Here is a 19,578-nt window from a genome sequence, read left to right as displayed (position 1 = left end):
AGTGCTGGAACTGTGGCTCACACCTGTAATCCCAGCAACTCCAGAGCCTGATGCAGGGGAATTGCCTGAGGCTAGTAATTCAAGACCAGCCTGAGCAATATGGTGAAACCCTGTCTTTACAAAACATTTTTAAAAAACTTAGCCGGGTGTGGTGGCCCCTGCCTATAATCCAAGCAACTCGCCTGGCGCAGTGGCTCACACCTGTAATCCCAGCACTTGGGGAGGCCGAGGCAGGTGGATCACAAGGTCAGGAGCTCGAGACCAGCCTGGCCGACATGGTGAAAACCCATCTCTACTAAAAACACAAACATTAGCTGGGCCTGGTGGCAGACACCCGTAATCCCAGCTCCTCAGGAGGCTGAGGCAGGATAATTGCTTGAACCTGGGGGGTAGGGGTTGCAGTGAGCCAAGATCGCGCCATTGCACTCCAGCCTGGGTGAAAAGAGCAAGACTCCATCTCAAAAACAAACAAACAAACAAACAAACAATCCAAGTGACTCTGGAGGTTAGCTTGAACCCAGGAGTTTGAGTCTGCAGTGAGCTATAATTCCACCACTGCACTCCATCCTGGGCAACTGAGTGAGACTTTGACTCTAAACATAAAAATAAATTAATTTAATAGTTCAGTGGCCACTTAGGGCTAGTGGCTGCAGGTCTATATCTTTACAAGCGTAAATCCATCTGTATTTTAAAGAATATACAAACAGCATATGAACATTGTTCTAGGCTGGCATGCTGGCTCACACCTGTAATCCCAGTACTTTGGGAGGCCAAGGTAGGTGGATCACCTGAGGTCAGTAGTTCGAGATCAGCCTGGCCAATATGGTGAAACCCCGTCTCTACTAAAAATGAAAATTAGCCAGGCATGGTGGCGTGCGCCTGTAATCCCAGCTACTTGGGAGTCTGAGGAAGGAGAATCGCTTGAACCCGGGAGGTGGAGGTTGCAGTGAGCCAAGATCGTGCCACTGCACTCCAGCCTGGGTGATAAAGTGAGATTCTGTCTCAAAAATAAATAAATAAATAAAAATAAAAACCATTGCTCTATACCTTTCTTCATCTTACTTGGAGATGGATCCATATTAGTACCATAACAATATATATTTACTCAAGCCCCTAATGCTGAATATTTAGGATATTAGCTTTTACAATGATGCAATAAGTATGCCCTTATGTGTCTGTGTGCTATCTACAAGATGAATTCCTAGGGAACTGATGGGAGGCACAGCATTAAGTTTGTTTTCTGTTTTTGTTTTGAGTCTAAGTCTCTCTCTGTCACCTAGGCTGGAGTGCAGTGTTACAATCTTGGCTCACTGCAACCGCTGTCTCCTGAGTTCAAGCAACCCTCCCACCTCGGCCTCCCGAGTAGCTGTGACTATAGGCGCATGCCACCATACTTGGCAAAGTTTTGTATTTTTTGGAGAGACTGGGTTTCATCATGTTGCCCAAGCTGGTCCTGAACTCCTGGGCTTAAGCGATCCACCCGCGTCAGTCTCCAAAAGTGCTGGAATTTCAGGCATGAACCACCATGCCCAGTAGCATTAAGTATTGAAATCTCCTTTTCCCTTTCTTGAATCCCATCTCCTCAAGCTGACTGGGCTATTTAAGGACAAGGACCAAATCATTTACCTCTCTCCCAGGCTCCCAGAACCTTGCATAGGTTCAAGACCAAAGTTGGCCTCTGACCATAATATCCCACTTCTCAGCATTTCTCTTAAGGAGATGATAAAAGTACACAGAGATGTATGTTCATTGAGTTATTGTCTTCAATAGGGGAGTTGATTCCTCTGTATTGTGCAATACCTGCAACCTTTAAGGAGAATTTGCAGTCGGGTGGGGATGCCTGCTTGGTAGGGGCTCAATAATTGTTCATTATTGAAAGACTACATATTGAGATCATAGCAAATGGACTTTTGAACAAAAGGTTCCTACAGTAAAAGAAGTGTGGGCGGTGGCTCATTGCCTATAATCTCAGCACTCTGGGAGGCCAAGGAGGAAGAATCACTTGAGCTCATTAGTTCGAGACCAGCCAGGGCAACATGGTGAAACTCTGTCTCTACAAAAGAATACAAAACTTAGGCCGGGTGCAGTAGCTCACGCCTGTAATCCCAGCACTTTGGGAGGCCCAGGCAGGTGGATCACCTGAGGTCAGGAATTCGAGACTGGCCTGGCCAACATGGTGAAACCCTGTCACTACTAAAAATACAAAAATTAGCCAGGTGTAGTGGTTGGCGCCTATAATCCTAGCTACTTGGGAGGTTGAGGCAGGAGAATTGACTGAACCCATGAGGCAGGGGTTGCAGTTAGCTGACATTGCGCCATCGCACTCTAGCCTGGGTGACAAGAGTGAAACTCTGTCTCAAAAAAAGCAAAGAAAACACACACACAAAAATTAGCCTGCAATGGTGGTGGGCGCCCATAGTCCCAGCTACTCTGGAGGCTGAGGTGGGAAAATTGCTTGAGCCTGGGAGGCTGAGGCAGCAGTGAAGCAGTGAGCAGTAACTGAGCCACTGACTCCAGGTTGGGTGACAGAGCAAGACCCTGTCTCAAAAAGAAAAAAAAAAAGTGTGAAATTCACTGATGTAGCTATTTATTGACATGAAAAGATGTTCACAATATGGGCTACGAAATATTATGCCAAGTGTAGTCCCATTAAACACAATATGCATGGCCGGGTGCGGTGGCTCACGCCTGTAATCCCAGCACTTTGGGAGGCCGAGGCGGGTGGATCACGAGGTCAGGAGATCAAGACCATCCTGGCTAACATAGTGAAACCCCATCTCTACTAAAAATACAAAAAACTAGCCGGGCATGGTGGCGGGCACCCGTAGTCCCAGCTACTCGGGAGGCTGAGGCAGGAGAATGGCATGAACCAGGGAGGTGGAGCTTGCAGTGAGCCAAGATTGCGCCACTGCACTACAGCCTGGGCAACAGCGTGAGACGCCGTCTCAAAAATAAATAAATAAATAAAAATAAAAAATTAAATTAAATTAAAAAAAAACAATATGCATGTGAAAATATCCTACAAGGATATTCTTTGAGTGGTGGAAATAAAGTTGATTAAATGTTTTTATCTTCAAAATGTTCTGTATTGTAAAATATTTTTCAAAGAACAGGTATAATTTTTTTGATTATCATTATTATTATTTTTTGAGACAAAGTCTTGCTCTGTCAGCCAGGCTGGAATGCAGTGACACGATCTCAGCTTACTGCAACCTCCACCTCTCGGGTTCAAGCGATTGTCCTGCCTCAGCCTCCTGAGTAGCTGGGACTACAGGCGCCCGCCACCACACCTGGCTAATTTTTATATATCTAGTAGAGACCGGGGTTTCGCCATGTTGGCCAGGCTGGTCTGAAACTCCTGACCTCAGGTGATCCACCTGCCTCAGCCTCCCAAAGTGCTGGGATTACAGGCATGAGTCACTGCACCTGGCTGTCTGGTCTTTTTTGATTAATTAAAACTGCATGTTTCAATACCTGTGAAAAGGGAAAAACATTTTTTTAAAAATGTAAGTGCATGTTCTTTCTGACAGTTCCTCAAATGATTAAACATAGAGATCCCATATGATCCATCAATTCCACTCCTAGGTATATACCCCAGAGAAATGAAAACATACAGCCACACAAAAACATGCAAATAAATGTATGTATATAGCAGCATTATTCATAATAGCCAAAAGGTGGAAAGAACCCCAATGTCCACCAACTGAGGAATGGATAAACAAAATGTCATAAAGCCATACGATGGAGCACTACTGGGCCATAAAAATGAATGAAGTACTGATACATGCTGCATCGCAGGTAAACCTTGAAAACATGACGCTAAGTGAAACAAGCCAGCCTTGGCCGGGCGCGGTGGCTCAAGCCTGTAATCCCAGCACTTTGGGAGGCTGAGACGGGTGGATCACGAGGTCAGGAGATCGAGACCATCCTGGCTAACACGGTGAAACCCTGTCTCTACTAAAAAATATAAAAAAACTAGCTGGGTGAGGTGGCGGGCGCCTGTAGTCCCAGCTACTCAGGAGGCTGAGGCAGGAGAATGGCGTGAACCCGGGAGGCGGAGCTTGCAGTGAGCTGAGATCCGGCCACAGCACTCCAGCCTGGGTGACAGAGCGAGACTCCGTCTCAAAAAAAAAAAAAAAAAAAAAGAAACAAGCCAGCCATAAAAGACACATGATTCCATCCATATAAAATGTTCAGAACAGGGAAACAAACTTATAGGCAGAATGTAGGTTAGTGGGTGCTGAGGGCGGGGCAGAGGGGATAGGGAGATGATAGCTAAAGTGTATGGGGTTTCTTTCCAAGGTGATAAAAATGTTGTCCAGGCACAGTAACTCATGCCTGTAATCCCAATACTTTGGGAGGCCCAGGCGGGTGGGTCACTTGAGACCAGGAGTTCGAGACCAACCAGGACAACATGGCGAAACCCCGTCTCTATTAAAAACACAAAAATTTAGCCAGGCGTGGTGGCATGTGCCTGTAATCCCAGCTACTGGGGAGGTTGAGACAGGAGAATCACTTGAACCTAGGAGGCGGAGGTTGAAGTGAGCTAAGATCGAGCCACTGCACTCCAGCCTGGGCAACAGAGACTTGGTCTCAAAAAAAAAAAAAAGATATTCCAAAATGGACTGTGGTGACAGTTGTGCATATCGGTGAATTGTACACTTTAAATGGTGAATTGTATGCTTTGTGAAATATATCTTAATAAAGTTTTTTTTTTTTTTTGAGATGGAGTCTCACTCTGTCACCCAGGTTAGAGTACAGTGCCGTAATCTCGGCTCACTGCAATCTCTGCCTTTCCTTTCCTTCCTTCTTTCCTTCTTTCTTTCTTTTCTTCCTTTATTTCAAAACAAAGTTTGTTACCCAAGCTGTAATGCAGTGGTGCAGTCACAGCTCATTGCGGCCTCATGCTCCTGGGCTCAGGTGATCCTCCCGCCTACCCCAGCCTCCCTAGGAGCTAGGACTACAGGCACAAGCCACTATGCCTAGCTAATTTTTTTTTTTTTTTGAGACGGAGTCTCGCTCTGTTGCCCAGGCTGGAGTGCAATGGCGTGATCTCAGTTCACTGCAAGCTCCGCCTCCTGGGTTCACACCATTCGCCTGCCTCAGCCTCCCGAGTAGCTGGGACTACAGGTGCCCGCCACCGCGCCCGGATATTTTTTTGTGTTTTTAGTAGAGACGGGGTTTCACCATGTTAGCCAGGATGGTCTTGATCTCCTGACCTCGTGATCCGCCCGCCTCGGCCTCCCAAAGTGCTGGGATTACAGGCATGAGCCACTGCGCCCGGCCAATTTTTTTTCTTTATTTTTATTATTTATTATTCATTTAGTTTTTGGCTGGGTGAGGTGGCTCACAGCTGTAATCCCAGCACTTTGGGAGGCCAAGGCAGACGGATCACTTGAGGTCAGGAGTTTGAGACTAGCCTGGCCAACATGGTGAAACCCTGTCTCTACTAAAAATACAAAACTAAGCCGGGTGTGGTGGTACATGCCTGTGATCCTAGCTACTCAGGAGGCTGAAGCAGGAGAATCACTTGAACCAGGGAGGTGGAGGTCGCAGTGAGCTGAGATCGCGCCACTGCACTCCAGCCTAGGCAACAGTGAGACTCCATCTCAAAAAAAAAAAAAAAAAGAAAATTAAAACTTAGCCAGGCATGGTGCCTCATGCCTGTAGTCCTAGCTCCTGAGGAGTCTGAGGCTGCAATGAACTATGACTGTGGAACTGTACTCCATCCTGGGTGACAGAATCAGACCCTGTCTCAAATAAACAAACAAAAGGAGAATGGAAAGCTTGCTGAGGGGCCTGAAGGGCAGCCTGGACCAAAAGAAGAGAAGGTGAGTTATGGATTTCCCAAACAGTCCTAACAGCAGAAAGCTGGGACTTACATAAAGAGGTGGGGGATCCCAGGGCCTCAGATGGATTGCTGGGGGAAATGGTCACTTGAGAGGGGATGGAAATGGGCCCCATGCACTGCTATAGGCAAAGGGTAGACGAGGTATCTGGAAGTGGCTATGCTATCAGCATATGATGTGCGTGGCTTCTTTTCTATCCTGGAAGTGGTTGTGCCAACGCCCTTTGTATGGCACCAAAGAGGGGCCACAGGAAAGGAAAGGAAGAGAAAGGAAGGAAGGAAGGAAAGAAGGAAGGAAAGGAAGGAAAAGAGAGGAAGAAAGAGAGAAAGAAGGGAAGAAAGGGAGGAAGGAAGGAAAGAAGGAAGGAAAGGAAGGAAAAGAGAAAGAAAGAGAGAAAGAAGGGAAGAAAGGGAGGAAGGAAGGAAAGAAGGAAGGAAAGGAAGGAAAAGAGAAAGAGAGAAAGAAGGGAAGGAAGGAAGGAGAGGAAAGAGAGGAAAGAAAGAAAGAAAGAAAAGACGCATGGTAAAGAGCTCTCATCCAGGTAATCTTAGATTCATTTTTGTCCAGTGACCACACACTCCTCTTGGGCCAAGCAGTGCTCTGGAAAAGTCTCCCCGTGTTCTTCTGGACCTTGAGATTAAAAGAATATCTTTTATATCTCAGGGATAGGGAAGGCCTCTCTAAGTAAGACACAAAACCCCGAAGCAATAAGGAAAAAATTGACAGATTGAAGATTAAAATTTTCTCATATCCAAAAGATTCCCTAAGCTAAGTGAGACAAGTAGCAGACTGGGAGAAAACATTTGCACATACTTAACGAAGATTTTTTTCTTCAGAGCATGTAAAGAGCTCCTAAAAGTCAAGAAAAAGACAAACACATGGTCAAAGGATATGACTAGAAAATTCACAGGATTCAAACGGCCAAGAAACATGAAAACGGAAATTTGCACTAAAACAGCAGTAAGTTACACTTTCTTCCTTTGGCTTCCAGAATGCCACAGCAGCCTGGTTTTTCTCCTGCTTCACGGGCTCCTCCACTTCAAGAGTCTCTATTTGGTTCTTTCTTTCCTTCTCTTTTTCTTTCTTTCTTTTTTTTTTGAGATGGAGTCTCACTCTGTTGCCCAGGGTGGAGTGCAGTGGCATGATCTTGGCTCACTGCAACCTCTGCTCCCAGGCTCAAGCGATTCTCCTGCCTCAGCCTCCCAAATAGCTGGGACTACAGGTGAATGCCACCACACCTGGCTAATTTTTTGTATTTTTAGTAGAGACAGAGCTTCACTATATTGGCCAGGCTGGTCTTGAACTGCTGACCTCAGGTGGTCTGCCTGCTTCAGCCTCCTAAAGCGTTGGGATTACAGAGGTGAGCCACTGCACCTGGCCTCTTTCTTGAGCCTTTAACCTTGGAGGACCCAGGGCACTGTCCTTGGTCTTCTTTTCTTCTTTGTCTACACTCACCCACAACTTTATCCAGCCCTAGGTCCTCAGCCTGTCCCCCTGGGTCACAGCCTTCCTCTCTGCCAACTGCTGGAGTTCCCCTTGGTGCTGCCCTAAGAGATTTTTAAAAACACAGTTGGCCGGGCGCGGTGGCTCACGCCCGTAATCCCAGCACTTTGGGAGGCCGAGGCCGGCGGATCACGAGGTCAAGAGATCAAGACCATCCTGGCTAACACGGTGAAACCTCGTCTCTACTAAAAATACAAAAAATTAACCGCGTGTGGTGGCGGGCACCCGTGTCCCAGCTACTCCGGAGGCTAAGGCAGGAGAATGGCGTGAACTCGGGAGGCGGAGCTTGCAGTGAGCCAAGATCGCACCAGTGACCTCTAATCTGGACCTGGACAACAGAGCAAGACTCCATCTCAAAACACACACACACAAAAAAACAAAAAAAACCCAAAACAAACAAACAAAACAAAACAAAAACACACAGCTATACGTTCATTTTTTTTTTTTTTTTTTTCCTGAAACGGAGTCTCGCTCTTTCCCCCAGGCTGGAGTGCAGTGGTGCGTTCTCGGCTCACTGCAAGCTCCGCCTCCTGGGTTCATGCCATTTTCCTGCCTCTGCCTCCCGAGTAGCTGGGACTACAGGCGCCCGCCACCACGCCCGGCTAATTTTTTTGTGTGTTTTAATAGAGACGGGGTTTCGCCGTGTTAGCCAGGATTGTCTCGATCTCCTGACCTCGTGATCCACCCGCCTCGGCCTCCCAAAGTTCTGGGATTACAGGCGTGAACCAGCGTGCCCGGCCCGTTCATTGTTTTAAGAGCTTGGCATTTTAATGTTTTGCTGCAGGAGAGGGAGGCTTCAGGGATTCACACTTACATACATCCATGATGTTATTTCTGTAAGTGCAAACACATATATTTATGGCTATAGGCATGGAAAAGCCCAGAAAGTGACACACCAAGATGTTATGAGTGTTTATCTGTGGGTTTTGGGATTACTAGAACTTTAAAAATGTCATTAGCACCATCAAATAGATTTACAACTGTAATGTTGATTACAAAAATAACTTAAGGGTGTAACAATAGGTTACATACGCTAGTGTTCATTCATAGTTGGAAAGCTACACAATCATTAAAAAGCGTGTTGGCAATGATACCGATATGGCAAAATTCTCACTACTTGATGCCAGGTAAAACAGCAGGAGATGCCAGATATACAGTCTATACAGCCTGATGCCAGTTTTATATAATAAATTTTAAAAAAGAAAACTACATGCGTCTAGAGAAAAGACTGGAAGGAAATGTATCAAAATGTTACCTGTGCATCTCTCTAGGTGATGTGAAAGGCGTTTTTCAACTTCTTGAATTTTTCAGTTTCCGCAAAAAAAAAAAAAAAAAAAAAAAAAAAAAAAAAAAAGTGGGTTTTTTTACCTTAATTTAAAAAAAAACAAAAAAACCCTGTTTCTTATCCTTTTTGAGCCGCAAGTCGCTGACCGCCGGGCGCAGTAGCGATGCACCGCGTCCCCGCCCGCGTCGCTGCCGGGTCGCCCGAGGCCGCAGCACGGGAAGGTCCCGCAGGCCGCAGCGCCCCCGCGCGGTATGTCCTGGCGACGGGAAGGGGGTGGGCGCCGAGGGCGGGGAGGCGGTGCCGGGCGTCCCCACGCTTCCCGCGAGATCCCGCTCCGCCCGCTCCGCCCCGCTCGCCGCGCTCCCAGCTCCCCGCGCCGCGGTACTTCCTGCCTTCCGCGCCCGCGCCGCCCGCCCTCGCCTGCGCCCGTCGCCTGCCGCCCTCCGCCCGGCGACGCGCCCGCCGGCGCCCCCGGAGGTGCCCCCGGCCCGGCCGGGTCGTCGCCCAGCCGCCGCGCCCGCGAGCCGCTTTGTCTCGGGCGGGGCGCGCGGGAGAGGCCGCCAGGTGCCCCCCGCCACGGGCCCGGGCCCCCCGCCCCGGGGCGGCGGCGGCGGCGCCGGGCCCCGGGGCGGGGGGCGCGCCGGGATGGGCCCCAAGCGGCGACAGCTGACGTTCCGGGAGAAGTCACGGATCATCCAGGAGGTGGAAGAGAATCCGGACCTGCGCAAGGGCGAGATCGCGCGGCGCTTCAACATCCCGCCGTCCACACTGAGCACGATCCTGAAGAACAAGCGCGCCATCCTGGCGTCGGAGCGCAAGTACGGGGTGGCCTCCACCTGCCGCAAGACCAACAAGCTGTCTCCCTACGACAAGCTCGAGGGCTTGCTCATCGCCTGGTTTCAGCAGATCCGCGCCGCCGGCCTGCCGGTCAAGGGCATCATCCTCAAGGAGAAGGCGCTGCGCATAGCCGAGGAGCTGGGCATGGACGACTTCACCGCCTCCAACGGCTGGCTGGACCGCTTCCGCCGACGCCACGGCGTGGTGTCCTGCAGCGGCGTGGCCCGCGCCCGCGCGCGAAACGCTGCCCCCCGCACCCCGGCGGCGCCTGCCAGCCCGGCCGCGGTGCCCTCGGAGGGCAGTGGCGGGAGCACTACTGGTTGGCGCGCTCGGGAGGAGCAGCCGCCGTCGGTGGCCGAGGGCTACGCCTCGCAGGACGTGTTCAGCGCCACCGAGACCAGTCTATGGTACGACTTTCTGCCCGACCAGGCCGCGGGGCTGTGCGGAGGCGACGGACGGCCGCGTCAAGCCACCCAGCGCCTGAGCGTCCTGCTGTGCGCCAATGCCGATGGCAGCGAGAAGCTGCCCCCGCTGGTGGCCGGCAAGTCGGCCAAGCCTCGCGCAGGCCAAGCCGGCCTGCCCTGCGACTACACCGCCAACTCTAAGGGTGGTGTCACTACCCAGGCCCTGGCCAAGTACTTGAAGGCCCTGGACACCCGAATGGCTGCAGAGTCTCGCCGGGTCCTACTGCTGGCCGGCCGCTTGGCTGCTCAGTCCTTGGACACCTCGGGCCTGCGGCATGTGCAGCTGGCCTTCTTCCCGCCGGGCACCGTGCATCCGCTGGAGAGGGGAGTGGTCCAGCAGGTGAAGGGCCACTACCGCCAGGCCATGCTGCTCAAGGCCATGGCCGCGCTAGAGGGCCAGGATCGCTCAGGCCTGCAGCTGGGTCTCACGGAGGCCCTGCACTTTGTGGCTGCCGCCTGGCAGGCAGTGGAGCCTTCGGACATAGCCGCCTGCTTTCGTGAGGCTGGCTTTGGGGGTGGCCCTAATGCCACCATCACCACTTCCCTCAAGAGCGAGGGGGAGGAAGAGGAAGAGGAGGAGGAGGAGGAAGAGGAGGAGGAGGAGGAGGAGGGTGAAGGAGAGGAAGAGGAGGAGGAAGGAGAGGAGGAGGAGGAGGAAGCAGGGGAAGGAGAGGAATTGGGGGAGGAAGAGGAGGTAGAGGAGGAGGGTGATGTTGATGACAGTGATGAAGAAGAGGAGGAAGATGAGGAGAGCTCCTCTGAGGGCTTGGAGGCTGAGGACTGGGCCCAGGGAGTAGTGGAGGCCGGTGGCAGCTTCGGGGGTTATGGTACCCAGGAGGAGGCCCAGTGCCCTACTCTGCATTTCCTGGAAGGTGGGGAGGACTCTGATTCGGACAGTGAGGAAGAGGAGGACGATGAGGAAGAGGATGATGAAGATGACGATGATGATGAGGAGGATGGTGATGAGGTGCCTGTACCCAGCTTTGGGGAGGCCATGGCTTACTTTGCCATGGTCAAGAGGTACCTGACCTCCTTCCCCATTGACGACCGCGTGCAGAGCCACATCCTCCACTTGGAACATGATCTGGTTCACGTGACCAGGAAGAACCATGCCAGGCAGGCGGGAGTTCGGGGTCTTGGACATCAAAGCTGAGTCACTGGACCTAGCTATGCCCCCAACCTAGATTGGCAGCACCACCCCAGGGCAGAGGACTCTCTGGGCACCCGCTGTGCATGGAGCCAGAGTGTGGAGCCCCAGATCCTTTAGTAATGCTTCCCCTGGCCCTGCAACAGGCCTGGTCACCTCGGCTGGGCCGGGGGCTGAGTTCAGCCTCACTGCCTGCTTATTGCCTCTTTCTCAGAATCCTCTTTCCTCCCCATTTGGCCCTGGGCTCAGGGGACCAGGTGGGGCGGGTGGGGAGCTGTCCGGTGCTACCACACCGTGCCCTCAGTGGACTAACCACAGCAGCAGCCAGGGGTGGGCCCTGGAGGTTCCCGGCCGGAGAGTGCCTCTCCCCTCTGCCACCAGGTCTTTGGTGCAGGGGGGACCCCAAAGCCATTCTGGGAAGGGCTCCAGAGGAAGGTCCAGCCTAGGCCCCCTGCAAGGCTGGCAGCCCCTACCCCCACCCCCCGGGCCGCCTCGAGAAGCACAGTTTAACTCACCACAGGCTCCTGAGCCTGCTTCTGCCTGCTTTCCACCTCCCCAGTCCCTTTCTCTGGCCCTGTCCATGTGACTTTGGCCCTTGGTTTTCTCTCCAGATTGGAGGTTTCCAAGAGGTCCCCCACCATGGGAGTGACAATGGGCGCTTCCCTTTTGTGGGCAGCTGCAGGCCCCATGCCTCTCCTCCCTCTCTGGCAGGGTCCCATCCTGGGCAGAGGGGCCTGGGGCTGGGCCCAGAGTCCAGCCATCCAGCTGCTCCTTTCTCAGTTTGATTTCAATAAATCTGTCCACTCCCCTTTTGTGGGGGTGAACATTTTAACAGCCAAGGGTGCATCCTTCATGGTCTGGGCTTGCGTCTGTCTTGGGGGACATATTTGTCCTGGCTTCCTTTGGTCCTTGCTTTGGTGGGACATGGAGGCAAGTGGAGAGGGTGGCCCTGACCCGAAGAGGGGCAGGAGGAGACCTCAAGCTTGGGATCACTTGGCTGGGGCAGGAGGGAGGGAGCCATCAGTCTCTGGGGGCAAATCAATATGCACATGGGGACTAGGCCTACGGAGGCTGGTTTGAAGGCCTTTGCAGGAGTGAAGTCAGGACAGAAAGGAGTGTTGGGGCAGCTTCTGGGGTCCAGATTGGAGTTTGGAGGGGCATATAGGGCACCTTTGGTTTACCTTTGGTGCCTTAAGAGAGAGCCCTTTAGGCCTTTCAGTGATTGGCATCTCCAAGCCTGGTGGCCACCTCTGGGCACAGTGGCAGGAGGAAGGTGAAATTGCTAGGAACAGATTGCAGCCCCAAGAGGCAGAGAATGAGTTGGTCACTCCCTGTGCAGTGCCTTCCAGGGGGGCCCCAGTACAAAGGTGAGGTCAGGTCCCTTTGCTGATCCTACCCTTTTTCCTTTCAGAGTCAGCCCCTCCCTACCCCTTCCTCACTGAGGCCCCAGCGGTTCCAACCAGGGAAGGGCCTGGGCTTAAGCAAGGCTGGCAGCTCTGGGCCCCAAACCGGTTTTCCCACCTCACCTGAGGCTGGCACATCACTTCTTGTTTCCTTCCCAGCCCCAGCCCGCCCTCACCACCAAGTTTCTCCTCCAACACTGGGAATGTTAATGGGGGAGTATCCAGTTCATCTCTTGTCCCTGGCATGCCCTGGTTATTGCCCCTTGTGGAAAATCAACACCACTATATATGACTTTAAAACTAGAAATGGGTGTGACTTCTACTCTTGGCCTGCACTTCTGGCATTCAGGAATCCCCTCCAGGCCTTGAGGACTTTGAAGTGACAACAAAAAGTAGTTGGGATCCCCCTTGCCACCACCTTCCCACCCCAAATCCGAACCCTGGAGTTGGAGACCAGAAAGCTACAAGTAAGCCCCACCTGCTCTGGAGTGAGCAGGAGGGAGCATGGCCTGCTTGCCCAGGTGCTCTTGTTTAACCCAGCTCCCTCACCGCAGGTTCCAACAAGGCGAATTACTTCCATTTGTCTCCTGTGAAAAAGAACACTTCTTGCTGGAACTGAGACTGTCTCATTAATGATAGTACCACCTGATACTAATAGGGGCCCTGTTCTGTGCTAAATGCTTTAGATGCTCACAAAGCCCCTATAAGGTAGGTAAAGCCAAGAGAAACCAGGCAGAGGTCTGATCAGGTGCCCAAGGCCACGCGGTTAGTCAAGCTGTTTTCCCATCCTGACTCTAGAAGTACCTCTTCACTAAGGAGGGACCCATATTCCTAACCCTCCTAAGGGTAGTGCTGTTTTGGAATGAAACTGGGTACTGCAATGAATTTTTCTTTCTTTCTTTCTTTCTTTCTTTTTTTTTTTGAGATGGAGTCCCGCTCTGTCACCTAGGCTGGAGTACAATAGCACGATCTCAGCTCACTGCAACCTTTGACTCCCGGGTTCAGGCGATTCTCTTGCCTCAGCCTCCTCAGTGGCTGGGATTACAGGCACCCGCCACCACACCTGGCTAACTTTTTTGCATTTTTAGTAGAGACGGGGTTTTGCCATGTTGGCAAGGCTGGTCTCGAACTACTGAGCTCAGGTGATCTGCTCACCTCGGCCTCCCAAAGTGCTGGGATTACAGGCGTGAGCCACTGTGCCCTGCCTGAAATGAATTTCTAATCCATGGAAGAATAGCTAGCTCATTGATGGGAGATGAGGGGTTTGGGACAAATAAGTGAGAACCATCGTCATTTCACAAAGGAGGAAATGGAGTTAAGAAGTTAAATGACCTGCCCAAGGTACTGGCCTTGAACTCTGGTGTTCTCCCTGGGAGTCTGGGTTACCTATTAAATACCCCACTAGAACACTGCTGGGAAGGGCGAGTGGCGATGACCCCATGAGCATAGAGTTTTGGAGAGGGACGAAGCAGGAAGCAGTTGTACCACGCAATCCAGTTGGGTGGCAGATTATCAACAGTGCACCCCCAAATAAAGCTGACAAACACTGGAGTGCTCCCTTCATTTGGGACTAAAGGGCTAAAGGGCCAAGAAGGGGAATCCCCACCCTAGGTGTGCAGATGCAGGAATTCTGAGGGTCTGATTGGCTTTGGCTGGTCCCAAAGTGGGTGAGTGACTGGTCAGCAGGTGGCGTGGGCACAGAAGTGATGCTTTCTTGGGAAGAAGAAAAGGACAGCTAACCGCCTTTTCAAAGCTTGGGCCTGAGAGGAGGTAGCGGGGAGGGGATAAAACTACAACTCCCAGAAGTCTTTGCTCCCAGGCGAGGCAGAGGATGGTTTCCATGGTTTCAGAAAACAATATGGCCGCTCCCAGCTGGGACGTGAGTCTCTGGATTAGGCAGGCAGAGGCAGTTACGGGCTTCTGCAGTGGCAAGAAAGGAAGCGCCTGAAGGGTCGTGAGGCTGGGGCTGGACCCGGCACCGCCGGGGCGGCCAGGCCTTGAGGACGCCAATGGCGAGCAGCGTGGACGAGGAGGCGCTGCACCAGCTGTACCTGTGGGTAGACAACATACCTCTGTCCCGGCCCAAGCGAAACCTCTCCCGGGACTTTAGTGATGGAGGTGTGTGCCCCTGTGTGTCTGCATGTTCTGTCCTGTATGTTCGTGTGTGATGGGTCTCTGTGCAAACTCTTTGTGTTTGTGTGCGTGTAGGGGTGGGGAGGAATCTGTCTCCTGGGACTTCAGATTGTAGACGTGTGTGCTTGTTTTCTATTTGCATCTGTGTGTGAACGATGTGTGCCCATATATGTATGTCTACATGTTCTATCCTGCGTGCATGTGGGGGGATGTGCCTCTAACTCCCTCCAGGGACATTAGTGATTAAGATATGTGTCTGCATATTTATTTGTGCATTTCTGTATGCTCACTCATTGCTATGTGTTCTATATTTGACTTGTGGGAGTCTGAGTATGTGTGTGTTCACATGTGTGTGTTCATATGTGTGTTGACATGTTTAGTCCTGTATTTGTGGGGGTTTGTGTGCTTGTGTTTCTTTGTGCTTGTGAAGGTGTTTGTATTTCTAGGAATGTCTCCTGGGGTCTCAGTGACACAAATACTTACCTGTCATCTCATGTCAAGTACTTCTGTGCATCTCTATATTTGGGGAGGCTGTGTGCATATGTGGCTTTTTGTGCTTCTGTTTATGTGTGTTTTACATGTGTGCCTAGCATGTGTTTGTTCTATGTGTCTACACATTCTGCCCTATGTATCTATATGTAGAGAGATCTTATCACATGTGTCTCTGCTTATGTGACTCTTTTACTCTCCTGGAACTGTGGTGTTGGAGTGTGTGTGTGTGTATCATGCATCCATGTGAATTCCCTGGGCTCCTGAAAGCCTCTCTTGGAGACTTGTTCTCTCTCTCTCTCTTTTTTTTTTTTTTTTTCTTGTTGCCCAGGCTGGAGTGCAGTGGCATGATCTCAGCTCACTGCAACCTCCACCTTCTAAGTTCAAGCGATTCTTCTGCCTCAGCCACCCAAGTAGCTGGGATTACATGCACCACCACACCCAGCTAATTATTGTATTTTTTTTTTTTTTTTGAGACAGAGTCTTGCTCTGTCACCCAGGCTGGAGCGCAGTGGCTGGATCTCGGCTCACTGCAAGCTCCGCCTCCCGGGTTTACACCATTCTCCTGCCTCAGCCTCCCGAGTAGCTGGGACTACAGGCGCCCGCCACCTCGCCCGGCTAGTTTTTTGTATTTTTTAGTAGAGACGGGGTTTCACTGTGTTAGCCAGGATGGTCTCGGCCTCCCAAAGTGCTGGGATTACAGGCTTGAGCCACCACGCCTGGCCTAATTATTGTATTTTTAGTAGAGATGGGGTTTCACCATGTTGGCCAGGCTGTTCTCGAACTCCTGGCTTCGGGTGATACGCCTGCCTCAGCCTCCCAAAATGTTGGGATTATAGATGTGAGCCACTGCGCTGGCTGACTCATTCTCTACTAGAGGACCAGGGACTCAGTATTCCCGTTCCTAAATTCATGGGGAAGGGATGCAGCTCCTCTGAGGTATGCTGGAGACTTAGTCTCCTCTACCTATGACTAATCTTAATGTTTTTGTCTCCCTCCTTATCCTTCCCCTTTCTGCATCTCCACCCCTCCATTGGGTTCCACTGCTCTGCCATGCCTGATTCTCCCACCCACCTTCTCTCCCCTCTTCCTTCCTTACCCATGCCCCCACCTTCCATATCTGCTCCCCTCTCCCTCAGTCCTAGTTGCAGAGGTCATCAAGTTTTACTTCCCCAAGATGGTGGAGATGCACAATTATGTCCCCGCCAACTCTCTCCAGCAGAAACTCAGCAACTGGGGTCATCTGAACAGGTAACAGAATACCTGGGTGCAGGAGTGGGAATCTCTAGCCCCCACTCTGGGTTCCCAGGAAGGACTACCCCAGCCCCATCATCTCCTATGGTCTTGGTTGCCCAGGCTGAGACTGTTTTGGTGGCAGGGTGGGGAGGGTCAACGCAGACAGAATTCGTCCGATTACAAAATGAAAAGACTATTCTATTCGGAAGGAGGCAAGGAACCTCGGGACACCCACACAAGGAAGCTCAGATGCAATGCCCTTCCACTCCCCCAGGGCTGTGCACTCAGAACTGCAACCACCATGCCCCCTTCCCTCTCCCTCCGTCCCCTCGCTTCATTTCCCCAGGACCCAATCCGCTATCCCTGTGTCTACCCCTCAGGAAGGTGCTGAAGAGGCTGAACTTTTCAGTACCGGATGACGTGATGCGCAAGATCGCAGAGTGCGCCCCAGGTGTGGTGGAGCTGGTGCTTATACCGCTGAGGCAGCGCCTGGAGGAGAGGCGCAGGCGCAGGAAGCAGGGCACTGGCTCCTTACAGGTGCCACCCCGCTCGAGCTTCTCCCACTGCTCTGGGGGCTGGGTGGGGGGCACTCCCCGGACCACAGAAAGGCCAGCCTGGGTGATAAGTGTGGGGGAGGGGTGCTTGGCTAATAGAGTCTGGCCTGGGGGCCGGTGGAAGGGACATAGGGCTCCTTGGGGATGACTGAGCCTGGGCTCACAGCGGACCCCGGGGTTCTTTCAGGAGCTGGCTCCCCAGGATGGCAGTGGCTACATGGATGTGGGTAAGGTGGCCTTTTCCATTTCTTCCTCCCCAGTGGAGCTTTCCTTCTGTCCTTCTTCCTGTCGCTTGTGAGAGTGGAACTGGGGCCAGGGAAGCAGGAAAGTGAGACTCCAGCACAGTCATTCCTCCACTTGCCTTGTCTCAGGTTTATCCCAGAAGGCCCGAGGTGAAGGTGCCCTGGACCCCCAGGGAGAGGGTCAGCTCAGGTAAAGAAGCTGGGAGTTCCCGACTTCATCAGGCTGGTGATCTCTGCACACAGCTGGGGTTGGGGGGCAGGGTAGGCTGAGCTTGAGGCACGAAAGGGGCTAGAGGGGGAGAAGGGAAGGCCTGGTCGAGGGCACTGGAAGGGTGAGTGTAGGACCCGAGGTCCAAGCCTCCGCTAAGCTGCTTCCCACCCCAGCGGGGTACGGCCGCCGGCGCCTCGGCCTCCGGCATATAACCAGGCGTTGCAGGGCGACCCGAGCTTCGTCCTCCAGATCGCTGAAAAGGAGCAGGAGCTGTTGGCCTCGCAGGAGACCGTGCAGGTGAGGGGTCTAGGAAGGCTGCGGGTGGGGAGTCGTGGCTAGCAGAGGCCAGGTAGGAGGGAGCAGGCCGCCGGACTTGACCCTTGTGCGGCGCGGCTTAGGTCCTGCAGATGAAGGTAAGGCGCCTGGAGCACCTGCTCCAGCTCAAGAACGTGCGGATCGAAGACCTCTCCCGGCGGCTCCAGCAGGCAGAGCGGAAGCAGCGGTGAGCGGCTGCCCGGGCCGCGCGGGGACGCTCCGGTACCCGCCAGAGCCCCGACTCCGCGCCCGACCCGCCCACCGATGGACAGACCACTGGGAGGGCGGAGCCCGCTGCTCTCAGGAGCCTCTTGGGGCCCGAGTGCCCTCCTTCCTTGGGATGGGTGAGCGTGGGAGGAGGTGGGACAGGAACTCTGGGAGCGGAGGCCCGGGACTGAGCCGCCTCCTCCCACTCCATCCGGGTCAGGAGAATGGACCGCTTTCCAGAGCCCAGAAGCCACGTGCAGAGACCTAGCCTGCCCCCCAAAGCAGTGTCCAACACCTCGGGCCCGGCCTTACAGCCCCCCGCGCTGGGCCTTGGGGGGCGGTCCCCTGGCTCTGTCCACACCCCCAGAATCAGGTACCCGCGCAGCTCCGAGGACGGCTGCGTCTCCACCCGGGCTAGTTCCCCATGCCCTCAGCCATGGGGGAATCTGCCCTGGGTCGCTGAGGGGCTCCCCTGCCCCTCCTGGGAGCTTACCTGGGACCCACCTCGGCGATGGAGACCGCAGCAGCTGGAGAGGAAAGGGTGAGGAGTGGGATCGCCAGGAGAAGGGAGGACATCAACGATGTGCCTGTAGCAGTCGCCCCTCCCTCCTCGCACACGGAGTACTGAGGGGGAAGGTTTGAAGGATAAGGCTCAGGGCTGCCCCATTAAAGTTAGTGTTCTGTTCCATTTCCTGTGCCTGCCTTCTCTTTCTGCATTGATCTCTGAGGGGAGCGAGTTTCTGCTTCCCTTGTCCTCGATCTCCCCACCTCCGCCTTGAGTGAAAGAGCTTTCTGGACCCAGAGTGGGTCTCATCTTGTGGGTGGCTGGGTCCTGTGTGGCCACAGCTTGGTAGGTTGATGATATCACCAGGGGTCAGGTTATGGGCAGGATGACAGCCTAACTTTTTTTTTTTTTTTTTTTTTTGCGACGGAATCTCGCTCCGTCACCCAGGCTGGAGTGCAGTGGCGAGATCTCAGCTCACTGCAAGCTCCGTCTCCCGGGTTCACGCCATTCTCCTGCCTCAGCCTCCTGAGTAGCTGGGACTACAGGTGCCCGCCACCACGCCTAATTTTTTTTTTTTGTATTTTTAGTGGAGACAGGGTTTCACCATGTTAGTCAGGATGGCCTCGATCTCCTGACCTCGTGATCCACCCGCCTTGGCCTCCCAAAGTGTTGGGATTACAGGCGTGAGCCACCGCACCCCGCCACAGCCTAACTTCTAACCTTGGCCTTAGATTGACCCCCAAACCCACCCTCACAGTGTTCTCCAACCTTGTCCAAACCCAACCTCAAACCCAGGTTTCAGATTCTTCCCAAATGTTGCCACGCACTCACGGTCAACCCTATGTATGACCCCTAACCCGGCCCTCTGTAGGACTGTCCTCCCTACTCCTGTACAACTCCAACCCTGCCCACAGATGATCCCAACTTCAATGGATTGAGGCCAAGCTTTACTCCTAACCCTGGCCCACACACTACAGCCATGGCGTGACCCTAACTTTAATGGTTTTCTGACTACCAGTAATGTGGAACATTTGTAAATCCTAAGATCCATCGGGGCGTGGTGGCTCAGGCCTGTAATCCCAGCACTTTGGGAGGCCAAGGCGGGTGGGTCACTTGAGGTCAGGAGTTCAAGACCAGCCTGGCCAACATGGTGAAAACTCATCTCTATTAAAAATACAAAAAATTAGCCAGGCGTGGT

General features: G+C 52.9%; 2 protein-coding genes across 2 annotated transcripts; both read left to right on the top strand.

Moving 5' to 3' along the window:
* Positions 1 to 9,024: 9,024 nt before the first annotated feature.
* On the top strand, positions 9,025 to 11,924 carry LOC105481581 (centromere protein B). The gene has a single exon (XM_011741253.2). The coding sequence runs from the start codon at positions 9,283 to 9,285 to the stop codon at positions 11,089 to 11,091; it is 1,809 nt and encodes a 602-aa protein (XP_011739555.2). The 5' UTR covers positions 9,025 to 9,282; the 3' UTR covers positions 11,092 to 11,924.
* A 141-nt stretch (positions 11,925 to 12,065) lies between these two features.
* LOC105481582 (sperm flagellar 1) lies at positions 12,066 to 18,563 on the top strand. The gene is made up of 7 exons (XM_011741255.3): positions 12,066 to 14,606; positions 16,250 to 16,361; positions 16,727 to 16,883; positions 17,088 to 17,127; positions 17,272 to 17,332; positions 17,527 to 17,650; positions 17,752 to 18,563. Exons 1-7 carry the CDS (start codon positions 14,498 to 14,500, stop codon positions 17,857 to 17,859), a joined length of 711 nt encoding a protein of 236 aa, XP_011739557.2. The 5' UTR covers positions 12,066 to 14,497; the 3' UTR covers positions 17,860 to 18,563.
* Positions 18,564 to 19,578: the final 1,015 nt, after the last annotated feature.

The sequence above is a fragment of the Macaca nemestrina genome, chromosome 15 (assembly GCF_043159975.1).
Source record: "Macaca nemestrina isolate mMacNem1 chromosome 15, mMacNem.hap1, whole genome shotgun sequence".
Lineage (NCBI taxonomy): Eukaryota > Metazoa > Chordata > Mammalia > Primates > Cercopithecidae > Macaca > Macaca nemestrina.
Note: the sequence above shows the minus strand (reverse complement) of the source record. Positions and strands in the feature narration are given on the sequence as shown.

Excerpts from the sequence above, each read along its gene's own strand:
- LOC105481582 (XM_011741255.3), top strand. The coding sequence starts at position 14,498 with ATGGCGAGCAGCGTGGACGAGGAGGCGCTGCACCAGCTGTACCTGTGG. Across the intron at positions 17,128-17,271 it reads CAGTGGCTACATGGATGTGG|GTTTATCCCAGAAGGCCCGA; the intron begins GTAAGGTGGCCT and ends GCCTTGTCTCAG. Across the intron at positions 17,651-17,751 it reads CCTCGCAGGAGACCGTGCAG|GTCCTGCAGATGAAGGTAAG; the intron begins GTGAGGGGTCTA and ends GGCGCGGCTTAG.
- LOC105481581 (XM_011741253.2), top strand. The coding sequence starts at position 9,283 with ATGGGCCCCAAGCGGCGACAGCTGACGTTCCGGGAGAAGTCACGGATC.